The 19571-nt window shown below is 38.6% G+C and overlaps 5 protein-coding genes across 5 annotated transcripts; all 5 read left to right on the forward strand.

Annotated features, from left to right (window-relative positions):
* The first annotated feature begins 1012 nt into the window (after positions 1–1012).
* Positions 1013–4992, forward strand: LOC136284197 (fibropellin-1-like). The gene is made up of 9 exons (XM_066174041.1): positions 1013–1172; positions 1329–1439; positions 1542–1652; positions 1749–1862; positions 2366–2482; positions 2979–3530; positions 3704–3817; positions 4207–4326; positions 4883–4992. Exons 1-9 carry the CDS (start codon positions 1013–1015, stop codon positions 4990–4992), a joined length of 1509 nt encoding a protein of 502 aa, XP_066030138.1.
* Positions 4993–5111: 119 nt separating this feature from the next.
* On the forward strand, positions 5112–8818 carry LOC136284198 (fibropellin-1-like). The gene is made up of 8 exons (XM_066174042.1): positions 5112–5442; positions 5635–5745; positions 6177–6293; positions 6478–6597; positions 7004–7546; positions 8172–8285; positions 8419–8535; positions 8670–8818. The coding sequence occupies exons 1-8, from the start codon at positions 5112–5114 to the stop codon at positions 8816–8818; spliced, it is 1602 nt and encodes a 533-aa protein (XP_066030139.1).
* A 75-nt stretch (positions 8819–8893) lies between these two features.
* On the forward strand, positions 8894–11302 carry LOC136284199 (matrilin-4-like). Its single transcript, XM_066174043.1, has 5 exons — positions 8894–9437; positions 9900–10013; positions 10210–10323; positions 10482–10595; positions 10719–11302. Exons 1-5 carry the CDS (start codon positions 8894–8896, stop codon positions 11300–11302), a joined length of 1470 nt encoding a protein of 489 aa, XP_066030140.1.
* Positions 11303–12022: 720 nt separating this feature from the next.
* LOC136284200 (uncharacterized) lies at positions 12023–14243 on the forward strand. The gene is made up of 6 exons (XM_066174044.1): positions 12023–12653; positions 12885–13001; positions 13209–13331; positions 13597–13710; positions 14010–14155; positions 14229–14243. Exons 1-6 carry the CDS (start codon positions 12023–12025, stop codon positions 14241–14243), a joined length of 1146 nt encoding a protein of 381 aa, XP_066030141.1.
* A 49-nt stretch (positions 14244–14292) lies between these two features.
* Positions 14293–19464, forward strand: LOC131794494 (uncharacterized). The gene is made up of 9 exons (XM_059112008.2): positions 14293–14570; positions 15059–15178; positions 15559–15756; positions 16104–16252; positions 16666–16801; positions 17086–17172; positions 17613–17679; positions 18080–18695; positions 18830–19464. Exons 1-9 carry the CDS (start codon positions 14297–14299, stop codon positions 18905–18907), a joined length of 1725 nt encoding a protein of 574 aa, XP_058967991.2. The 5' UTR covers positions 14293–14296; the 3' UTR covers positions 18908–19464.
* The last annotated feature ends 107 nt before the right edge of the window (positions 19465–19571 follow it).

The following is a 19571-nucleotide window of genomic DNA, read 5'->3' on the forward strand; positions in this document are numbered from 1 at the left end:
GGTCCAGAAAAGCTTAATATCATCTCGTGTGGATTATTCTCTCTCCGGTTTTTAGATTGTTTCAATAAACACGAACATTTTTTTCTTGAAAATTGTAATCGTGTAGGAAAAGTAATCAGTTTGTGTAATGTCAAAGACCATGTCCAGAAAGGCCATGGTAGAGTGAAGTTTTATTCAAACCTTTCGTCTTTAAAGACAAGGAAGGCTATTCCTGAAAAAACGGTATGCCTTGTTACAGAACCTTATCAGCTTTAGCTGGACTTCTCGCATCAATTTGATATATCTCTACAACCTCAAAGCCCTTACGTCTAAATTGACATATTTATCAATTTGCAGCTAAAGATCACTGTTTCGGCAACCCGTGTCTAAACAATGGAACATGTCAAAGCAATCCTGAAAACTACACTTGTTCGTGTCCTCCAAGTTACACTGGACAGAGCTGCGCAGGTTTGTTGAACAAAAAGAGACCTCAACAAAACTTAACTGAGCCAAATGCGCACTTTTCTCTTCTGTGCTTGGTATATTCTGGAGTATTGGAGTTCAGAAAATGCTATGTGAAGTCCGCACAGTTACCCTTTATTACAGAGCATAGGCTTTGGTATCTCGGAATTGCCGGCAGTTAAAAAATACGCAGTATAATGAAGTACACAACACAATGAGACACAGAGTATTCTTACCTTGCCTTTCATTTGATTTACAGAGCGAGATTATTGTCATAGCCACCCTTGCCGACATAATGGAACATGTCACAATCTTCCAAACGATTACAAGTGCGAATGTCCTTCAGGATTGACAGGGATAAACTGCGAAGGTTAGCGTTATACTGTAATAGTTGTAGAGGGGGTGCTTACAGGGACCCGATATTTCCTAAGCACGTCATCTTTTAGAGTTGTATGACGTCAAGAAACAGTTTTTAAGCCGGGGGAATCCTTATTAATGGAATACTGAAGGTAGGGTTTTTTTGCCTTTTTTTCAGAGATTGATTACTGCCATGAAAACCCTTGCCAAAATAATGGAACCTGTATTAATGATTTTGAAGATTACATTTGCTATTGTCCTGCCAACTTTACAGGACAAAACTGCGAAGGTGTGTAGTTCTTCACACTCAGTATTAAATATAATTATTTTACAGTTTTCCGTAGGAGCACAATCTTTGATTGATTGTTGCATTGGTATGCTTTTCTAAGCTATGTGATTGGTCAAAGACGTGCGAAACTCTTGGCCAATCAGATAACAAAAATTTGACCAAAGGTCACTTTCATGCATTACCGGTAGTTTGAGTCTTCAAGCTTTAATACTGTGACATTCGATTTGTTTTTTAATTTTAGCTCAGAACTATTGTTACAACAGTCCTTGCCAAAACAATGGAACGTGTCAAAATCTAGATGAAGGGCGCAATTGTACTTGTGCTTCCGGTTATTCCGGAACGAGCTGTGAAGGTTTGTTTGCTACGAATAAATTTCTAGCCGTTATTTTCTTAGCTAACTTCGAACCATTTTGCACAATTACATACATAATAACTGATTGTCTCTATGTTTCAGTGGTGGATCCCTGTTTCAACAATCCATGCTTGAACAGTGGGACATGCCTCAACTCTGAAAATGGCTATAATTGCACTTGTCTTGCAGGATTCAGTGGAAGAAATTGTGAAGGTAAGCAAACTTACATTTACATTTTTACATTTACAATACCATACTTGATTAGATTAAATTCCATTTTTGAATTGACAATTTCGTTTCTTTGTCTAGTGGAAGATTTGTGCGTTTCTCTGCCCTGTAAAAATGGAGGGGTGTGTACCTCGTTTGATGGCGATTACAACTGCGACTGCACTTTTGGTTTGAGGGGAAAAAATTGTGAGGAAGGTAAGGCATTATGGGAACAACTGCCCCCTTTGCCTGAACGAATTTTTTCAAGGGACAACTGTTTCTTGTTTTATTTTGCAGTAGAGTGTGTATTTCTGTACCTTTGCTAACTCTCCCTATGACTTTTCGTATGTCTCTGGTCCATTAATCTGTGCATGATCACGTAGGGAACCATTCACGCAATGATAAATCTTCAAATAAGATACCCGCAGGTCATCATCTACTTCATTCAAGCGTCAGTCCCATGCGCGCCAATGGGTTCTTTCCTGCTCTTTCCCTCCTACATGGTAACATTTTGAGTTTAATTTGTCTTTTGAATGGTGAACAGTTACTTTAAATTCGTTATCGAAAGTATCATATGGTAAATAGAAGTCCTACGATGCAGAGGCATCGTGTATGTAATTTCGAATTAACCTTATACCTAAACTACACACCTCATTACCCACAGAATTTTATTTCATCTCACCTAATGACTTTTGTTTACCATCGCCTGACGTTTACAGATATTGACGAGTGTTTCAACAACCCCTGCTTGAATGGAGCATACGGTTGTAGAAATACCTTTGGCAGTTACGAGTGTATCTGTGCACCAAACTTTACTGGGATCCATTGTCAAATAGGTGGGTTTTTTTTTGTGTGTAAATAGAAATATTTTTACCTATGACAACTTAAGAAAAATAATAATGCTCTATCTGTGTGCTTGTTGATTAATAATTTTCCTCCTCGGTACAGTTATTCTTTATTATATATGTTACAGAGTGTTGATGTGGCCTTATTACGTTTATGGTTATTCCTTAGAGAGCCACTCTTAGTTACCAACTAATCAGACCCAAAGATCACTTTATCTCTCGCTTTTCCCTCCTCTCGAGTTTCGATTGGCTGCTTCTCTTGTTTGGTTTTTTTGTTTTGTTTTGTTTCGTTGTTCTTTCCTCGGAATAGCTATTTTTTTCTCTGTAATGTGCACTTGTGCACATGTGAACCGATTTATATGGGGTCTGCATCCTCCTCCATCACCATCCATATACTATGTAAATATTTATGTCATGCAAGTTTCCACCTGTGAAGCTATATACATTTCAGGTTTGCTTACATTCTTATTTCAATCTTCTTTCTCAGGACTGGCTACGGACATATTTGATCTAATTTTCCTTTTTGATGGGTCAGCTCACCTTGGATATCATCTTTTCCGACAAACACTGCAGTTTGCAAACACAATTTTGTCTGACTATAACATTTCCCAACATCAAACCAATGTGGCTGCAGCAGTCTATGCGACGACTGCAGTTATTGGATTTAACTTCACTGAGCACTACGATGATTCCACCGTAACAGCTGCCATTGAGAATTTACCATTCATAAACGAGACAACCGCTTCCATTGAAAATGCTCTGCGCCTTGCTAGGAGGCAGATATTTGAAACTGGCAGAGAAAACGTACCTGACGTCCTTGTTGTTTTCGTCGGTCACTTACTAATTGGTGATTTTACAGAAGTTTCCAAAGACCTTCGTGATAAAGGAATAAAAATCGTTGTCGTTGGAATTGGAGACGGTTACGATATCAAACAATTAGACGTGGTCGCGAGCGAACCAAAAGACGATAACGTTATTACAATACGCGATGCACACATGGATGTTATGGAAGGTGGTGTCAGCGGTGCTGTAAGTCAAGGTAATAAAGAAATCTATTGCGTATATTACTGTAGATTTCGCGGCCAAAAGTGATAGTTGTAACAAGAACTCTGGCGCCATCAATTATCACGTCAACTTGATTTTGTTCCCCATATCTCTTCTATCATTTGATACTCTAAGTAGGAGTAACATGGCATGGTTTTGTCTTTACAGTTGTTGATCCTTGCGCTAGCATTCCCTGTCGTTTTGGAGGGAACTGCAGTAGAACTGCGCGAAACTACACCTGCTCTTGTCCAGTGGGCTTTGAGGGACCAACTTGTGAAGAAGGTAATCGATTTCCCTTCAGTGGAAGGAAAGAAATATCAAATTAGAGCGGTGATTGACGGGTTGTGTCCTTTAAAACAAAGCGCTACTTTCTTTAAGACGGGAAAACAATTTAGTTCCTCCTATCTAAAAATTATCCCAATGCCTCTTTCAAATAATTTTTGTGCTTCTATAGAACAAATGCACTTGCAAAACTGCAAGTACCTCAAGTGAGAGTGAAACCACAACATATAAGATTAGCGAGAGAAAAATACAAAGTGAACAATATACTCCAAATCGGGAAAAGGATTCCCAAAGATGGGGAACACTAACACAGTTTGCCAATTATCAGTTCTCAAATCAAATGATGGAAATCGTAATGCTAAAGAATTGGTTTTTTTCATTCCAACCAGATGTAAATGAATGCCTCATAGACGCTCCAAATTGCACTCATGGAACGTCCTGTATTAATACTTTGGGAGGTTATCAATGTGTGTGCATAGGCGGACGGTATGGTGCCAATTGCCAATATGGTGAGTATTCTTCGTGTAGAGACAAGTGAGATAATACCTCTCTCTTGACTTGTCTCACGTTTGGCCAACCTTTTTTGAGTTTTTCTCCAAAATTTGTCTTTTTACTTAGACGATTATTGTTATCCTAAGGGAAAAACTGAATTTTCCGGTAATTACTTGAATTTCTTTTTGCCAAAAAGAGACAACCAAATTAAAAACGATTAAAAAAAAGTAAAACAAACAAGCAAACAGACAAAACGAAAATTAAAAAAAACCAAAGAAAACAAAAACTAAACACTGAAAGGGACCAGAATCTATATTATCAACCCGGGTAGCAGCAGCAGCAACAAAACTGTGCAGCAATAAATTTAAGGAAACAACAGTAGTGAGATCATCAATAACTACAGCAGTCTTTGGAAAAAAAGCGCCTACTGATGTATAAAGCGTTTTTTGGAAGTGGGAGTATGATAGATAATAAGCTAGGAATATTCTGTGATATCCATTGACCATATCCCCCCCTACGTAGTCCTGATCATGTTAACATTCTTGTTTTGCATCTTTTTAAATCTTATTTTAGCCTTTGATACCAAATTGGACATTGCCTTCTTGATTGATGGAAGTCAGTCAGTAACAAAAGAGACCTTTCTCACATTTACCTCTTCGCCAATGCCGTCACCGCTTCACTAAATGTGTCTGAGGACGAAACCCATGCCAGTGTAACCGTTTATGGTGACAATTCCATTCTTGTGGCGAATTTAAATGATCATTTCAACCAGTCATCTCTTGAAAAAGCTGTTGATAAAACTATGTATCCTGCAAGTCTCCAAAGTAATTTAGGAGACGCGATGTTATACGTTGCTTCTATTCTCCATAACGCGAGCATCTCACGCCCAAAAGTTCAGAAAGTACTAGTGATATTGACAGCTAGCAAGAGCCATGATGAAATCGCAGTTCCCTCGTATCTTTTACTGAAGAACTACAATGTGACAGTGTTTACAATTGCTGTTGGGAGTGAATACAGCCTGGGTCAAGTTAAGGAGATCTCCTCCGATCCAGACAGCGACCACATACTCACTTACGATTCTGGTAAAGAGCTTGGATTTGAGGTTGCACACTTTAAAGAAAGGATGGCTGAAGGTAAGTATCTTGTTTTATCAATTATGAAGAGTAGGCTCTTAGGCCTATTTTCGTCTTTACGTTAGTAAATCACGACTGATTATTGTTTTAAGGAACTGGGATACGTAACTACAAATGAAACGTGGATTGATCGGAGAGGGCTAAAACTGAAACTGCATAATCAAAACAGAATGTTTTATCATTATATCTTAGCACTTGACCCATGCTCCGGAAATCCTTGTATGAATGGAACTTGTGAATCTTCAGAAAGTGGCTACGTATGCATATGCCATCCAGGATATTCAGGAATGAAATGCGATAAAGGTCAGCACAATAGGATCTTTATTATATCTGATAGTTTCACATGAGGCTTAGAAAGAAGAGAGGTTTCCTTGCATGCGACATCAATAACCTATGCCTTACTTTTTTGATAACCCTTGTTGCGCGAGACTCTCAGTGAAATGGACGTTGCGAAGTGGCGCCAATTGATTTTTCTCCAAAACATTCAAGCATTCCCGAGAAACGAAATACCTTGATCTCAAAATATCTTAAGAGGGATTTGTACCTTTGATATAAGTGTCACTTATCTCGTTCCGTTTGGAAGGGAATGCAGTACTTAAACGGGGTCAGTTTCCTTAATTTTTAAGATAATTTTAGCTGATATTCCACCTACCCTCACTTGTCGCTGTGCAAAGCATTGAAAAAAATTGGCTTTCAAACTAAGTACGAACTTAAAAGTTGTAATTTATATTTAGTTCATGATCCATGCAATCCTCATCCTTGCAAAAATGCTGGCACGTGCGAAGTCTTGCCACTCAACTCCTATTACTGCGCATGCTCACCGGGCTGGACCGGACCCAACTGCGAAGAAGGTTGGTAACTTTATAAATGTAAGCAAGTTACTGACACAACAGTTGTCCAAGGCAAATGAACTGGGGTCTTATTTTTCTAAAAGTTATCTGTAAATAAATGGAGTCGCGTAATTTTGATCTGTCTGTTTTTAAGCCAAAGCTCTTTGACTTTTTAATCTGTTTATCTTCTTCTTCGTCTCACTAGACATCAAAGAATGTTCATTACCGCACAAAATTTGCCAGAATGGAGGAACTTGTGAAGAACGAATGGGTGACTACCACTGCAACTGTACAGAAGGATATGCTGGGAAAAATTGTGATAAAGGTGAATACGTATAGGTGTTCTATCAATTTCATGCAAAGCATGATTAGGCAGAACTGACTTTAATGTCCCACGAACTTTTAATTTTTCGAAACCAAAATTTTTTCAAGACATCAGACTCCTTAAGTTCCTTGAAGCTTTGAAATACTTCTACCTTTTTCGACTTTACTGTAATCAGTTGCGGAGCGTAGAAACTCTGAAGGTGTTGTGTGATGACAGAGACTAACAAACAAGAAAAAAACATAGCTAACGAAAGATAAGGATTTGGGATTAGAAAAAACGAACAGATGAACAAATGTTAAGGAATTATCGCAGTCTTATCTGCCGGTTTTGCCTTGTTTATGAATGTTAGTTTAATTATATGCCCTTCAAAAGATCTCACATTTGGATATAAATTTTATTTTTACAGTCTTCAAAGAAACCATGATTGACATGGTCTTTATGATAGATGGATCTTCCAACCAGAACACAGGGAATAGATATTTTGTCTACATAATAAACATTATTAGGTTTATCCTGGGCTATCTTCACGATCCTAACACAAGAATTGGAGTGGTCCTGTATTCGTCGGTTATGAAAACAGAAAGTTACTACAACTACACTCGAAACCAAACATTGCAGTCATTAGAGAACTTACCTACACTTCCTCCTGGGTCACTGATTGGAAAATCGCTGAATTATACAAGACAAGAATTCTTCAACAACAGCCGAAAAAATGCTCACCGTGTTCTTGTTATTTTCACTGCTGGGACGTCAAACGATGGTGTCGCAGTTGCATCGAAATTACTCCATAACATGAACGTAACAATTCTAGTTGTTGCTATGGGAGACTGGTACGATATCAAACAAGTTGAAGTCGTGGCAAGCCAACCACATTTAAACACTATTGTTTTCACAAGTTACTACCAACTTGTACATATGAGTTGGAAAATCCATGAAATGATTTGTGAAGGTAAGGCTGAGTTACTTGCATGTGTTTGCGGATGCTTGGTGGAAAGGGTACCTTTTATGGTTATTGAATCCTAGTTTTCCCGTAAAGAAATCGTTTTACCCTTTTTCTCCTCGTACACTGTTCCTGGATTTGCGTAATGCAGTTTTATGTAGCTGCGTTTATTACTGCCTATTCCCGAGATTTTGAGTCATTTTGTGTTACGGGAACATATCAGTTTGATTATATAAAAAAAATAGTGACGAGATTAAACTAAAAAGGACTGAGGAGGATTAAGGATGAAGATGATGGACGCAGATTGAAACGAAACATCTTCAAAACCGTGTTTTTTTTTATTCTCGTGGAAAAGACACAGTGCCTCTCTACATCTAGTTTATTTACGTTCGTCTCAAGAAATTGAAAAGACGAAACCTGGTGAGAGGGGAGAGCTGGGCGAGGGGGGTAGAAGAGTTGAATAAAAATTGTAATCAAGACAAGAGATGATTGGAATTTTTTAATGTACATGCTGATGATTCATAGTATTGCAGTATCCGTTCGATCTTGTTCCCAGGGTGACTTGCATTTTGCTTTAGTGACGATAAAGAACATTTCTTGTTGAAATGATTGCTTCTTTTTGTTTAAATATCAGCCGTTGACCACTGCTTCAGCAGTCCGTGTATGAATAACGGAACATGCCACAACTCTTTGCATGGATACGAGTGCGCATGCCCTAAAGGAGTGAAGGGAACTCACTGTGAAGAAGGTACGGACGGGTAATCATTACTCTTTATTGAACTCCCAAGATCTAGCAACCTCACTATTTATATTGTTAAATTGATATTTCAAGTTTATAATGTATGCCTTGTTTACGAGTGTGATCCTTTCTTCAATTGCAGTAATAGACAATTGTGTCGTAAACAACACTTGCAGCGAAGGACAAGTTTGTATCAGCCAGGTTGGATCACATGAGTGTGTGTGTCTGGACGGATTCTACGGGAAAAAATGCGACAAAGGTAAAGAAAAAAAAACACGCAGAAAAGCAAAGAAAAAATCATAAAATGGTACTTCACTCCTTATATCTCAGTTTATGAATAAATTGTTTTAAACCCGTAGATCTGTTTGGGAATTTTCTCTATTTGCTGCTCAGTATATCTTGAAAATCAGTTTACAAAATTTGGTCTCGTACCAAAAAACTATCTCGCTGATGAATTTGTCTCACCCCATCGCACGTGTAATGGTATTGATATTGAGAGAAGAAATTACAGACATCATTTTTGGAAGTTGAACATTCAATGACCTTCTGATGTTGTTACTCTTAGATAGGTCAGCCGTAATTGTAATTTTTTCCTCCTTGCAGCTTGTAATACCACGATGGATCTTGTATTTCTTGCGGATGGGACGGAAGGAGCCAAGATGGAAAATTTTTTGCGAATTATACGACTCATCAAAAATGTCGCGAAAGTACTCCACGTTTCTGAACAAGGAGCGCATGTTGGTTTGGTGCTTTATGGCGACGATTCTCAAATAATTCTCAATCTGAATGATCATTTTAGTTATACAGACCTTTATAAAGTTATTTCCAAGATTTATTTGCTTAACAAGAAGAAGCGTTACGTTGGGAAAGGTCTAAAGTATGTCAAGGACGAGGTTTTTGCTAAGTATGGTCGCAATGGTGTCCACAAAGTCATTATCCTTCTACAAAACAAAAGATCTGAAGACGCTATAGGCGAAATCTCACAGGCCATCAAGAAATACGGCGTCAAAATATTTGCAGTTGGTAATGGAGACAAGATGGCGAAAGGGCAACTGAAAGAAATCGCCTCTAAACCAATGTCGATGTACTATAAGTATTCTAAGTCTTGGGATATAGACACGGCTTTGTTTACAGAAGAGATGAAGGACTCTGTCTGCGTGGGTAAGTCCTTGTGTGCTTCTTAAGAAACTGTCGAATCCTTTTTCCCTTGTGCTTTGTTCAAGGATAAGTGCATTAGTTGTGTTTGTTGTTATTACAGCTACGTCACGAAATCATGGTTCGTTACCTGTTTTATGCCCGAAATTACCTCTTACGCGAAAAAGAGGATTACAATATAAGTTTATTAGGATAGAAAAATACCAAAATGGATGGATCAAACATAAAAAGAGCGAAGATGAAGGAGGATGAGGGATACTGAGACTGCAAACGAGCACCTCGAAAACAGTGACCGGCAAAACGTGACATACCAAGTCAAGCCGAGCGATGTTTTCTTCAACCAAAATGCTTCGCCTGTGTTCATACATTATTCAACAAGCCAAAAATGTGAACAACCATTGCTAAATAATGAATACATTTGTGCGTGGCATACTTTTGTAAGATTAAAAAAACACTTCCATATTGCAGCATTAAATCCTTGTTCGTCATCACCGTGTCGCAACAACGGTACATGTGTTCCAAATGAAGATGGATACAGATGCAATTGTCCACAGGGATACTCAGGAAGCAGATGTGACCAAGGTGAGCTTTCAAATCTGACACATTATGACCCATTATATAATGACTTATGTGATTGCATTAAAAGTGTCTTACTGGCAAGCCTTCAATAATTTCTACTTCTACTTGAACAAGTTCTTAGAAGAAACTGCACGTGTCACTTGAACATTTAAATATTTGTATTTTGAGAATATTTTTTTTTCTTTTTACTTTTTCCCAGAAATATCCCCATGTTTTCCGAATCCTTGCCAGAACGGAGGACATTGCATTCGATCTGGATACTCGTACACCTGTAACTGTGTGGCTGGTTTTACATCAGACTACTGTGAAGACGGTATGTGGTACATTGAAAGAATCAAACATTCCGGCAGAAAAGGGGAAAGGGAGGACTTAATAATTTTAAGATGCAAGATTTTACACACAGGCATGTCTATCTTTCTGGAGGGCGTGATACTGAAATGGAAATGACTTTATGCTTATTTTATTTGTCAGATATAAACGAGTGTGACTCGGATCCTTGCCAGAACAATGGTCACTGTAACAACCTGCCGGGGAGTTATCAATGCGCATGTCCATCAGGATATTTGGGAACCAACTGTCAGTCAGGTAAGTTTTAGTCTCCTTCTCAGCCGATATTTGCGATGCCACACAACGTTCCACGAGTGCGCGTCTGATAAATTGATAAGTGAAGAAATGATAGGAAGTGTTCTTCATATTTTCTCATTGCAGTTTGCAAACACCAGAAATTCAACTTGGCTTTCTTAGTTGACGGCTCAGCCAGCATGAAAACTCTCAACTCATCCGCTGCTTTTCAATACAAACAGTTGGTCAAATCTGTGATCGACTTCTACAAGGTTGATAAAGAAGACACTAATGTCGGTTTAGTGGTCTATTCGTCACTCACCATAACTAAGTTTACCTTCCAAACGCATTACGCTAAACCAGACATCAACCAAATGATCGACTCCATGGACTATCCAGCAAATGGTACTTACACGGGCTCAGCCCTCATGGCTGTTCAGAATGATCTCTTTGCGCAGGCGCAATCTGGAAGACACAACTGCCTTGTGACTCTCACAGATGGAGTGTCCAATGATGACGTTTCTTTGCCATCAGCTCATCTCAGAGCAATGAAGGTTGTGACTCTGGCTGTGGGTGTCGGCGAATTCTACGCAGCAGAAGAGCTTCAACTGATAGCATCTACACCGTCCAATGTGTTTGAGGCTCCATCCTATGATCAGCTTCCATCTACAGCTGACAGGATAAAGGAGACGCTTTGTAACGGTAAGATCTGCTGCTTTTCCACAACATAGGGAGCGTCATCGCATAAATATTGATGCTTTTTTTTTAAACTGGCCTTTTTTATCTATTCTCTGGTCCCCTCAAAAATAACAATTTTTTTTTCTTCCGGTGAAGCTGTGGATCACTGCTACAACAATCCCTGCAACAACGGTGGAACATGTGAAAGTCTAATGGACAGTTACGAGTGCGCTTGTCCATCTGGTTATACGGGAGTCAATTGTGAAATGGGTAGGTGCACAAGTGTAAAATGTGCAAATCCTATCTATCGGTTCTTTACACTTCCGTTAAAGGGTCTATATTTGTGCATAGCATCAATTTATTCAAATTCTTTTATGTGTAATGCGCTTGAATCTTCTCATACACCAAGCATCTTCGTTTTCTTTTGATTTATTCCTTCCTCTTTGATACTTGTATTTCTCTGTACGCCAACTTCGTTTTTCTATTGTGATTGGTGTAGTACAGAACGATCTACTAAAAAACACAATGATGAAATTCCACTGTGTTGTAACCCTAAATGTGATTTATGTCTGAATTATTACCCAGATATTAACGAGTGCGCAGATATGGGTTGTGGAGATAGAAAAATATGCATCAATTTCCCAGGAACTTCATTTTGTAACTGCAGACCAGGATTTTTCGACAAAGAAAACTCTTGCGACCGAGGTACTGATAGCCTTAACTATGCCAGTCAATCTTGTTCATGTATGTTTTAATCACTTTTCAAACCTGTTATGAGTCAACCACGTCATCCAACCTCGCGCCGATTATATCCAATACATCTTTTTCTTTTCATCGTAGAATATTCAGGTACTTTCAATATCGGATTCCTTGTGTACACTGGAGGTGACGTCGACAGCTATCAGAAGGGGAACTTTAAAAAGCTAGTGGGGTTCGTCAAAGGCATCGTAAAAACCCTTAAGGATGATGGGGACGATTCACGCATAGGGATTATTGGGTACTCTGACACCCCATACTTGAAGAACCGATTGGACAACACCACGCATTCAGAGCTTGAAGTTGAATTGGACAATTTGAACACAACTGGTAAAGGAAGATATATTGGAAAAGCTTTGGAACTAACGAGCAGGGAGTTATTTAATCAGTCAAATGGACTTACTGGCAGAAAATCTCGAGACATCGTTGTTGTCATAGTAGACGGAAGTTCAGCCGATGACATTGCTGTCCCTTCATTCGCTTTAAAAGAAAACAACGTTACAATATTTAGTGTTGGTATTGGTCGGTACAAAAGTGGTCAGTTGAACGAGATGGCTTCAGAACCCAACTCAGAACATGTGTTTACTACGAATGATTATGAGGGACTTGGTCCCGTAATGGCTTCCCTGAAAGATGCGATTGTTAAAGGTAAAGAAATCTGTTTGATACAGAGATCTTATAAATAGATACGGTAAAGGGTAGAGAATTAATTCCCTATCAGTTGTGGTCTTCTTGAAGCAACCGAAGATGAAAAGAGAAAAAGGGGTCAGAAATATTTTTTTTGCACATAGTTATCATTCCCAGTTTACTTAAAATAGAATTGATCGATGATGCCAGCTGATTATCTCCTCCTTAATCTCAGCATTGTTTTATTGGCAGATGTGGATCCTTGTTCAATCAATCCTTGTTTCAATGGTGGAAGTTGTGTCAATCATCCTTCAGGAAACTACACTTGTATTTGCAAGTCTGGCTGGGCTGGGAAACAGTGTAAAGTTGGTAAGTGGCAAGTTTTGACCCTAACCAAGCAACGATGTGCTATGAAAAACAGTTTGCGTGCTGTTGTTGTTGTTTTTTTTTTCGGTTTCGTTCTTTATGTTGTTGTTGTCGTTGTTTTTTTTTTAAAGTTTCAATTGATAGATTTTCTTGCAGATAGTAAAAAAAATTCATTGTTGAGAATTAATGTTGTGTATTTGTGATATTTAGCTGGATCACCTTGTATTCTTTCTCAACTTCCTTGCTATAATAATGGAAACTGTACAATCGGAGATGACGGCACTCCTCAGTGCCAATGTGTTCTTGGATGGAATGGCACTAACTGTGAGGAGGGTAAGTGGAGAAACCTACTTAAAGTGAAATAAATATTTTCCTGTCTGGTTCGAGCTAACTCAGTCGATAAAAATTGTACCAAATAACCACTGCTCTTCTTTCCCTCCTTCATTTTTGAACCTCGTATCTCGCATTATAGTATGGCTCCTCCCGACCCCACCCGTGCCGTCACGTACGGCCAGCATAAGGGAATTGTTTTACATCCAATGATTTGCAATGTAAGCCCGTGCGGGTCATGCGATAAATATGAAAGTTTTTTTTCCAGACTTGGATGAATGCAAAAAGAATCCTTGTTTCAATGGCGGACAATGTATGAACACCCCAGGAAGCTATTACTGTAAATGTCCAGTCAAATTTACTGGGGAACATTGTCAGACTCGTAAGTACTGAGTGCAGTTTTAGTAGGTGCTAAGTAGGAAGTTGCTAAGTAGTAAATCCATCGTTCTCTGCTTGTCCATCTGGAGTTCTCTGCAAATATGCCTATCTCTCTGACTGACTGACTGACTGAATGACTGACTTAGTTTTGGAAGACATTCGAATCACCCATGTACGTTCTAATAAAGATGCACGAACTAATTCCTGCCATAAAATCATTTATTTCGCTATGTCGTTGAGTTTAATGCATGATATTTTGTCTTAACACTGTAACTCAAATGTAAGATGTTCAAATCTTTGTAGGGTGTGAAGGCCAATTTGTTAACGTCGGTTTTCTGATTGATGGATCCGCCAGCGTGGAACTCTCTGGTAGTGGAAACTTTAACAAGACACTTGAATTTGTAAAAGGTTTCATCGATTATCTTGATGTGTCCGAGGAAAGAGCTCACGTTGGCTTAGCAGTCTTCTCTACTGATGTTTACCAAGTGTTCAATTTTGGAGAGTACCATAACTCATCGGAAGCTGGAAGAGCAGTGAATGGCGTCCGTTACCCGAATCAGGGAAGACACATTGGGAAAGCATTGAACTACATGCGACATAAGATGTTCTCAGAGCCTAAACTTCGGAGAGACGTTTCAAATTACCTGGTGTTAATAACTAGTGGGTCTTCTTATGATCTGATTAGAACTCCAGCAAAGGAATTGCGTGACAAAAACGTGACAATATTTGCTGTCGGGGTCGGTGATGACTATGATGAAGATGAACTTCGAGAAATCAGCGGCGATGATGGACGGTTAGTTTATAGAACGACGTTTGATGGTTTGGAAAATTTGAAAACGGAGCTGAAAAGAAAAATCTGTTCACGTAAGTATTTTAACAGGGCTGACTGGGACTTAAATGTATGGTTATTATAGATATCACAACAATCTTATGTCGCATATATACTAACTGACTGACTGGCAAGTTCTACATGTACTAGGAATTTCATCACTGACGTTGGCCAAGATAAATTGGAATTTATGTCTGTTAACATAAACTTTTTGAGGTATAATTTCACCTAAATCCTCTACAAATTTTCTACCTAAGTCTCCTTTCTAAGTCATTTTAGCTAGAGATTTATTCATTGACAAGACCACTATATCGAGCAACTACCTCCAAGGACTTCCTGCTTAAAAGTTGTTTGTTTTCTGGACACGGGGGCCTTTTGTGGAGTGGAAAAAAACTGTTTCCATGTTCAATACCGGGTCAAAATTTATTTAGGAGGTGGTTCTTAACGAAATTTTGTAAATTTGTTTGGAACTGTTGCTTTGATAGATGAAATGAAATGAATCATTTTTTCTTGGGTTTATCAGTTGAAGATCATGGCACTTGTAACTCTTCACCGTGTATCAATGAGGGAACTTGCATTAACACAGGGAGAAGTTACCGCTGTGAATGCTCACGTGGATACTATGGACAGGAATGTCAGTTTGGTATGTGGAATTAACCACTTGTTACCCCGAAAGTAGACGTGAAATTGAATAAGAAGGTGTATCCCTTCAAAGATCTCTCGGAAACGCGGTGGTCTTAGCGAACGAGACTCTTAATCTAATAGGACGAAATCAATCATTGACATTCTGTTCTCGCTGGAATTGAAATATTTGCTTTAACTGTAAAAAAAAACTCTGTTTCCATTGTTTTTTTTTTTGGCATTTTCATTTTCCGTAAATGTTTAATTCGCTCGTAAAGAACTAGACACTCTACGGAGAGTTTAGTTTTTCTGAACCCTTTCACGAATTATATTCTGGACAAGTCTTGATTGACTGATTTCTTTCTCCAGTTTAAACGCTGTAATCGCATTTTTTTACTTTAGGTTGCGGATTCAGGGAGCTGGGTCTAAAAGTTCCAAATGAACGAAGAATACCAGATGATGACATCACAGCGTCTTCCCAAAAAGAAGAAGGACGAGCAGCATACCGAGGGAGGATTGGTGTCGAAACTATGGGTACATGGAAAGATGGTTGGTGCGCATCCGTTATAGACACAGCACCTTATTTACAGGTGTTCTTTGGTAAGGGAAATTAAGTTACTAGACTTGTCACTTTATTTCCTCTCCTCCCATCAGTGTTTGTTTTTGTTTTTCTTTGCATGTGTTTCTCTGTCTGGTTTATTGCGATGGTGCTAATTAAGTGGTACTTCCTATGCCAGTTTTCTTGCTCTTACCTTCATTTTTTACAAAGAATCAAGTGTTTATTCATTGGTATATTCGTGTTGGTATACTACTGTTTGTTATTTATTATCTTCTAAATTATTTGTTTTTTTACTCACGAGTACCATCTATTTACTTTCACATCTGTAGTTTTTGCTTTGTCATTTTAGCAAATGAATAACTGTTGCCACCGTTTCTCTGTGTTTAAGGGTACCTAACAAACGTATCCGTAATTGAGACCGAAGGTGTCACCGATGATTCAACGAACTCTTGGGTCGAAAGTTATTATGTTTCTATGAGTAACGACTCTCAACCTGGATCGTTCGTCAACTACACTGAACAAGGAGTAACTAGAATTGTAAGTTAAATTTCTGTTAGAGACCCATTCAGCAATAGTTCGCAAGAACGGAGATTCCGTTGCTAATTTTTGCCTAAGAGTGAGAACTTTCATCAAATTTCCTGTAAGATGGGTCAATTCAGTGAGGTCAGGTGTGCAAATGAAACATTGAAATTCAGGCAGACAAGTAGACACTCCACAAACCGATCGACCGACAGACAGTCCAGGAATCGAACAGACCAATTTATAGAATTCTTAAACACGAAATATGTACATGGGTCAAACAGAGAGCAGAATTTGCGCTCACACAGGGTAATTTACAACGGCAAGTCGTTATTTAGTACATTGAAATAACTGATACACATGTATTGATACATGTGGTCTCTAATGTATAATGAAGACACTTAACGCGTTCCTCTTGTCTATCATTACAGTTTCAGGCAAATGATGACATTCAAGGTAAGAATCTGAGTCTTGAAGGAACGAGAGCTCATTACATCCGAATTCATCCTGTCAGTTTCACTGGTTCGTCTGCTTGTGTGCGCATCGCTTTATATGGCTGCGACTCAGGTAATTACACTATGTAAGAACGTATGAGAAGTCCTTACCTTCCCTCAGTAGAAAATTAAATTCTCCAAGCAGGTATTAGGGTATTAATTGTGAGTAACTTAGCTGCCGGGTTAAACCTGGTAACTAATGTAGTAAACAGATAATGAGAATGGATTAATTTAGTTTCAGCTCGAGTGTGCTATAATGATATATTGTCAAATTCTTTTAAGACATTTTTCATAAAATGTTTAACTGTCCGGAGGGAGACTTATTAATCAGGTAGAATTAATGTCTTCTCATTGCAGAGGACTTCCCCTCTTCGGGCATACTGCTTCAGAGAGTGAATAACGAAACGCCAGAGGAAAGCGTAGGGTTTGATCGAATCATAGCAGGTAGGTTATGGTTTTTGGTCTCCGCTTTGAGTTGTTACTCTTTTTTCAAGTCATGAATTCTTGTGCAAATATACATGTTTTTTAATTAGTTGCAACAACGAATTCAGAAATAATGTTAATTAGAGAGAGTTTCGTGTCGAGTTTCGTGAAACCAAACCAAATTTAACGACCAATCAGAATAAAGGTCAAGTAACGTTAGGAATAATGGGAACTCAAAGTTCAGCAAGGTAATTTTTTTGACGCGAGTGAAAAAGACAGGACGATCAATGCAAGTCTCAAATGGTTTTAGTCCTGAATCTGATTGGTTCAGAGGATGGCTCAAATTTTCCAGCACAGTAGAAAAGCACAGTAACACAAAATCTTCTTAAATCTTCGAAATCAATCTTAAATTTATCTATTTTCTCCGTTTTCTAATTAATTGTTTTGTCTTGTATTTTTAGTAATTCCAGCAGTTTTTGGTGCACTCCTTTTGGGCGGCTCATTGTTATTCCTTATACGTTATCTTCGGTAAGTGAAAACGATTTGCGTCTCATTTTGCGACGGCAAATTTTGCTGATAGGTAAAATAAATATAAGTTCGTGACGTTTTCGAGTATATCATATTACACGAAAAAAGGGTCATGCACTGAGTCGTTGTTTTAGTGTTGCGTCCGGAAAGTGACGCAACAAGGTTGATGTCAGTTAGAGATAAGTAAAGGTATGTAAATCTCGGCACCGAATTTTGAAAAGATGATGTTTCGAGGACTAGATCCTTGTTAAGCAAGAGTGCTATATGGTCTATCATTTTAGTTTTATGCGGTTTTTTGTATTCGTGTAAGCTCATGCCAAGTAGCTTCTCGCGGAGTGTTTTTAAGAAATTGGCTATCATTTCTCTGGATTGTTAATTTTTTAATTTCCTTTTTCTACAGGAAGAGATCTTCACGACAAATGAAAGGTTATTCAACAATGGAAGAAGAAGAAGGAATCTACCAAACAATCCCCTCTGATCTGCCCATGTATGAGGTGCAGACTGTGGCAATCGAGATGGGCCCTGACAAAGCCTTGAATAGCATTGGAATCTGGAACGAAGCGTACGAGTCTTACGTTGGAGACGAGGAAGAAGAGGAAGGAATTGAGCGGCATTATCAGAGTCTAGATGACGAAGAATACGAACATATTTACGAGAATCTACCTTCAGCTTTTGAAGTACAAACGCTGAGTGTGGAGGTGAACGGAAAGGAAGTGGTACCGGGGGAGGTTCACAGTGAAAACGCGTTTTATGAAAGTGTTTACCCAGAGAGCAAACTCGAAGAGAAACGAAGAAAACAAGGGTTTTTTGAGTTACCGCGATATCGGGAGTTGTCAGAGGAAGAAGATGATGACTACGACGATAACGAAGACAATGGCAGCGATAACGAAGGTTATGAGGATATTTACGACAATATTTTCTTCCCTGAGGAGCCATCAGAGGATCAGAAGAGGAGGACACTTACATTTTCTCCGCAACAGACGGCCGAAGATGGAATTTTCTCTTACGAAAACAAGGTAACAAGTAAACTTTTGCTGCATATAGCGATATGCATCTTTTTGAGGCAAAAAAAGCGACATAAAGATCATACATTCCACATTGCTGCCTCCTTGAAAAAAAACCGTTTTCTAACTCATGTTTTCTGAATCAGATTTTTAGCTTTGATCGCCGAACGACAACGTTGGAAGAAATCCAGAGGAAGAAGAGTCAAGTTTTTCCATTCCTTTAAATTTCCACAAGTTATTTATCGTACCATAGACTGTCTTAAACTGCACTACCCCAGCATTTGTCATGCAGTTCTTGTTGCATAGTTTAAGATTCCTATAAACAGTTGAGGCTCACGTTATTGATAACTCGATTGGTACAGAAAACGTGTTTGTAACCGAGGCACGAAATACGATTGTTGTGTGGTTTAAAAAGCGGAGTTTTTTCTTTTTGGGGGTTTCCCCAAATAGCATCGTCCACGTAAGGGAGTCTTTTGCAAGGCGTGCCCCAGTACGTTAGACTGATATGAGAGTCTTTGTTTTTGGACAGCTAGCAGAATTATTTACAGATGTGTAACGAAAACTGATGTTTGTAGATAAACTGTGATGCTGCTTCAGTGAGGAAATTACAAGATAGTTTGGTTTTATGAACAGAATCGATGAGGTAAATTGGCCACCGTAAAGAGGGGTAATACCTCTTTGCGGTGCCTAATTTAGAGTATCAAACCAAACGATCTTTCTTTAAGATTTGATTGGTTTAAAATCATAGATACGTTATACAAAGTCCTTGTTCGATAGCATTGTAGACCGTAAAAATCAATTTTGTTATCGTTAGTTGGGTGAAAACAGCGCAACAGCGAGACCCTGGAAAACTGATTTTAAGGTAGTATACAATTACTAAACCTATTC

Source organism: Pocillopora verrucosa, chromosome 11 (genome assembly GCF_036669915.1).
Source record: "Pocillopora verrucosa isolate sample1 chromosome 11, ASM3666991v2, whole genome shotgun sequence".
Lineage (NCBI taxonomy): Eukaryota > Metazoa > Cnidaria > Anthozoa > Scleractinia > Pocilloporidae > Pocillopora > Pocillopora verrucosa.

What these genes read in the sequence shown, in the direction of transcription:
- LOC136284197 (XM_066174041.1), top strand. Translation starts at nt 1,013, where the DNA reads ATGGAACCTGTATTAATGATTTTGAAGATTACATTTGCTATTGTCCTG. An exon ending in TTTGATTGATTGTTGCATTG is followed by an intron (nt 1,173 to 1,328) that starts GTATGCTTTTCT and finishes TTTTAATTTTAG; the next exon opens with CTCAGAACTATTGTTACAAC. An exon ending in TGGTGCCAATTGCCAATATG is followed by an intron (nt 4,327 to 4,882) that starts GTGAGTATTCTT and finishes ATCTTATTTTAG; the next exon opens with CCTTTGATACCAAATTGGAC.
- LOC136284198 (XM_066174042.1), top strand. Translation starts at nt 5,112, where the DNA reads ATGTATCCTGCAAGTCTCCAAAGTAATTTAGGAGACGCGATGTTATAC. An exon ending in CCATGAAATGATTTGTGAAG is followed by an intron (nt 7,547 to 8,171) that starts GTAAGGCTGAGT and finishes TTTAAATATCAG; the next exon opens with CCGTTGACCACTGCTTCAGC. An exon ending in GGGAACTCACTGTGAAGAAG is followed by an intron (nt 8,286 to 8,418) that starts GTACGGACGGGT and finishes CTTCAATTGCAG; the next exon opens with TAATAGACAATTGTGTCGTA.
- LOC136284199 (XM_066174043.1), top strand. Translation starts at nt 8,894, where the DNA reads ATGGATCTTGTATTTCTTGCGGATGGGACGGAAGGAGCCAAGATGGAA. An exon ending in GAAGGACTCTGTCTGCGTGG is followed by an intron (nt 9,438 to 9,899) that starts GTAAGTCCTTGT and finishes TCCATATTGCAG; the next exon opens with CATTAAATCCTTGTTCGTCA. An exon ending in AGGAAGCAGATGTGACCAAG is followed by an intron (nt 10,014 to 10,209) that starts GTGAGCTTTCAA and finishes ACTTTTTCCCAG; the next exon opens with AAATATCCCCATGTTTTCCG.
- LOC136284200 (XM_066174044.1), top strand. Translation starts at nt 12,023, where the DNA reads ATGAGTCAACCACGTCATCCAACCTCGCGCCGATTATATCCAATACAT. An exon ending in TGGCACTAACTGTGAGGAGG is followed by an intron (nt 13,332 to 13,596) that starts GTAAGTGGAGAA and finishes TTTTTTTTCCAG; the next exon opens with ACTTGGATGAATGCAAAAAG. An exon ending in TGGGGAACATTGTCAGACTC is followed by an intron (nt 13,711 to 14,009) that starts GTAAGTACTGAG and finishes AAATCTTTGTAG; the next exon opens with GGTGTGAAGGCCAATTTGTT.
- LOC131794494 (XM_059112008.2), top strand. Translation starts at nt 14,297, where the DNA reads ATGCGACATAAGATGTTCTCAGAGCCTAAACTTCGGAGAGACGTTTCA. An exon ending in TGGACAGGAATGTCAGTTTG is followed by an intron (nt 15,179 to 15,558) that starts GTATGTGGAATT and finishes TTTTTACTTTAG; the next exon opens with GTTGCGGATTCAGGGAGCTG. An exon ending in TTCCTTATACGTTATCTTCG is followed by an intron (nt 17,680 to 18,079) that starts GTAAGTGAAAAC and finishes CTTTTTCTACAG; the next exon opens with GAAGAGATCTTCACGACAAA.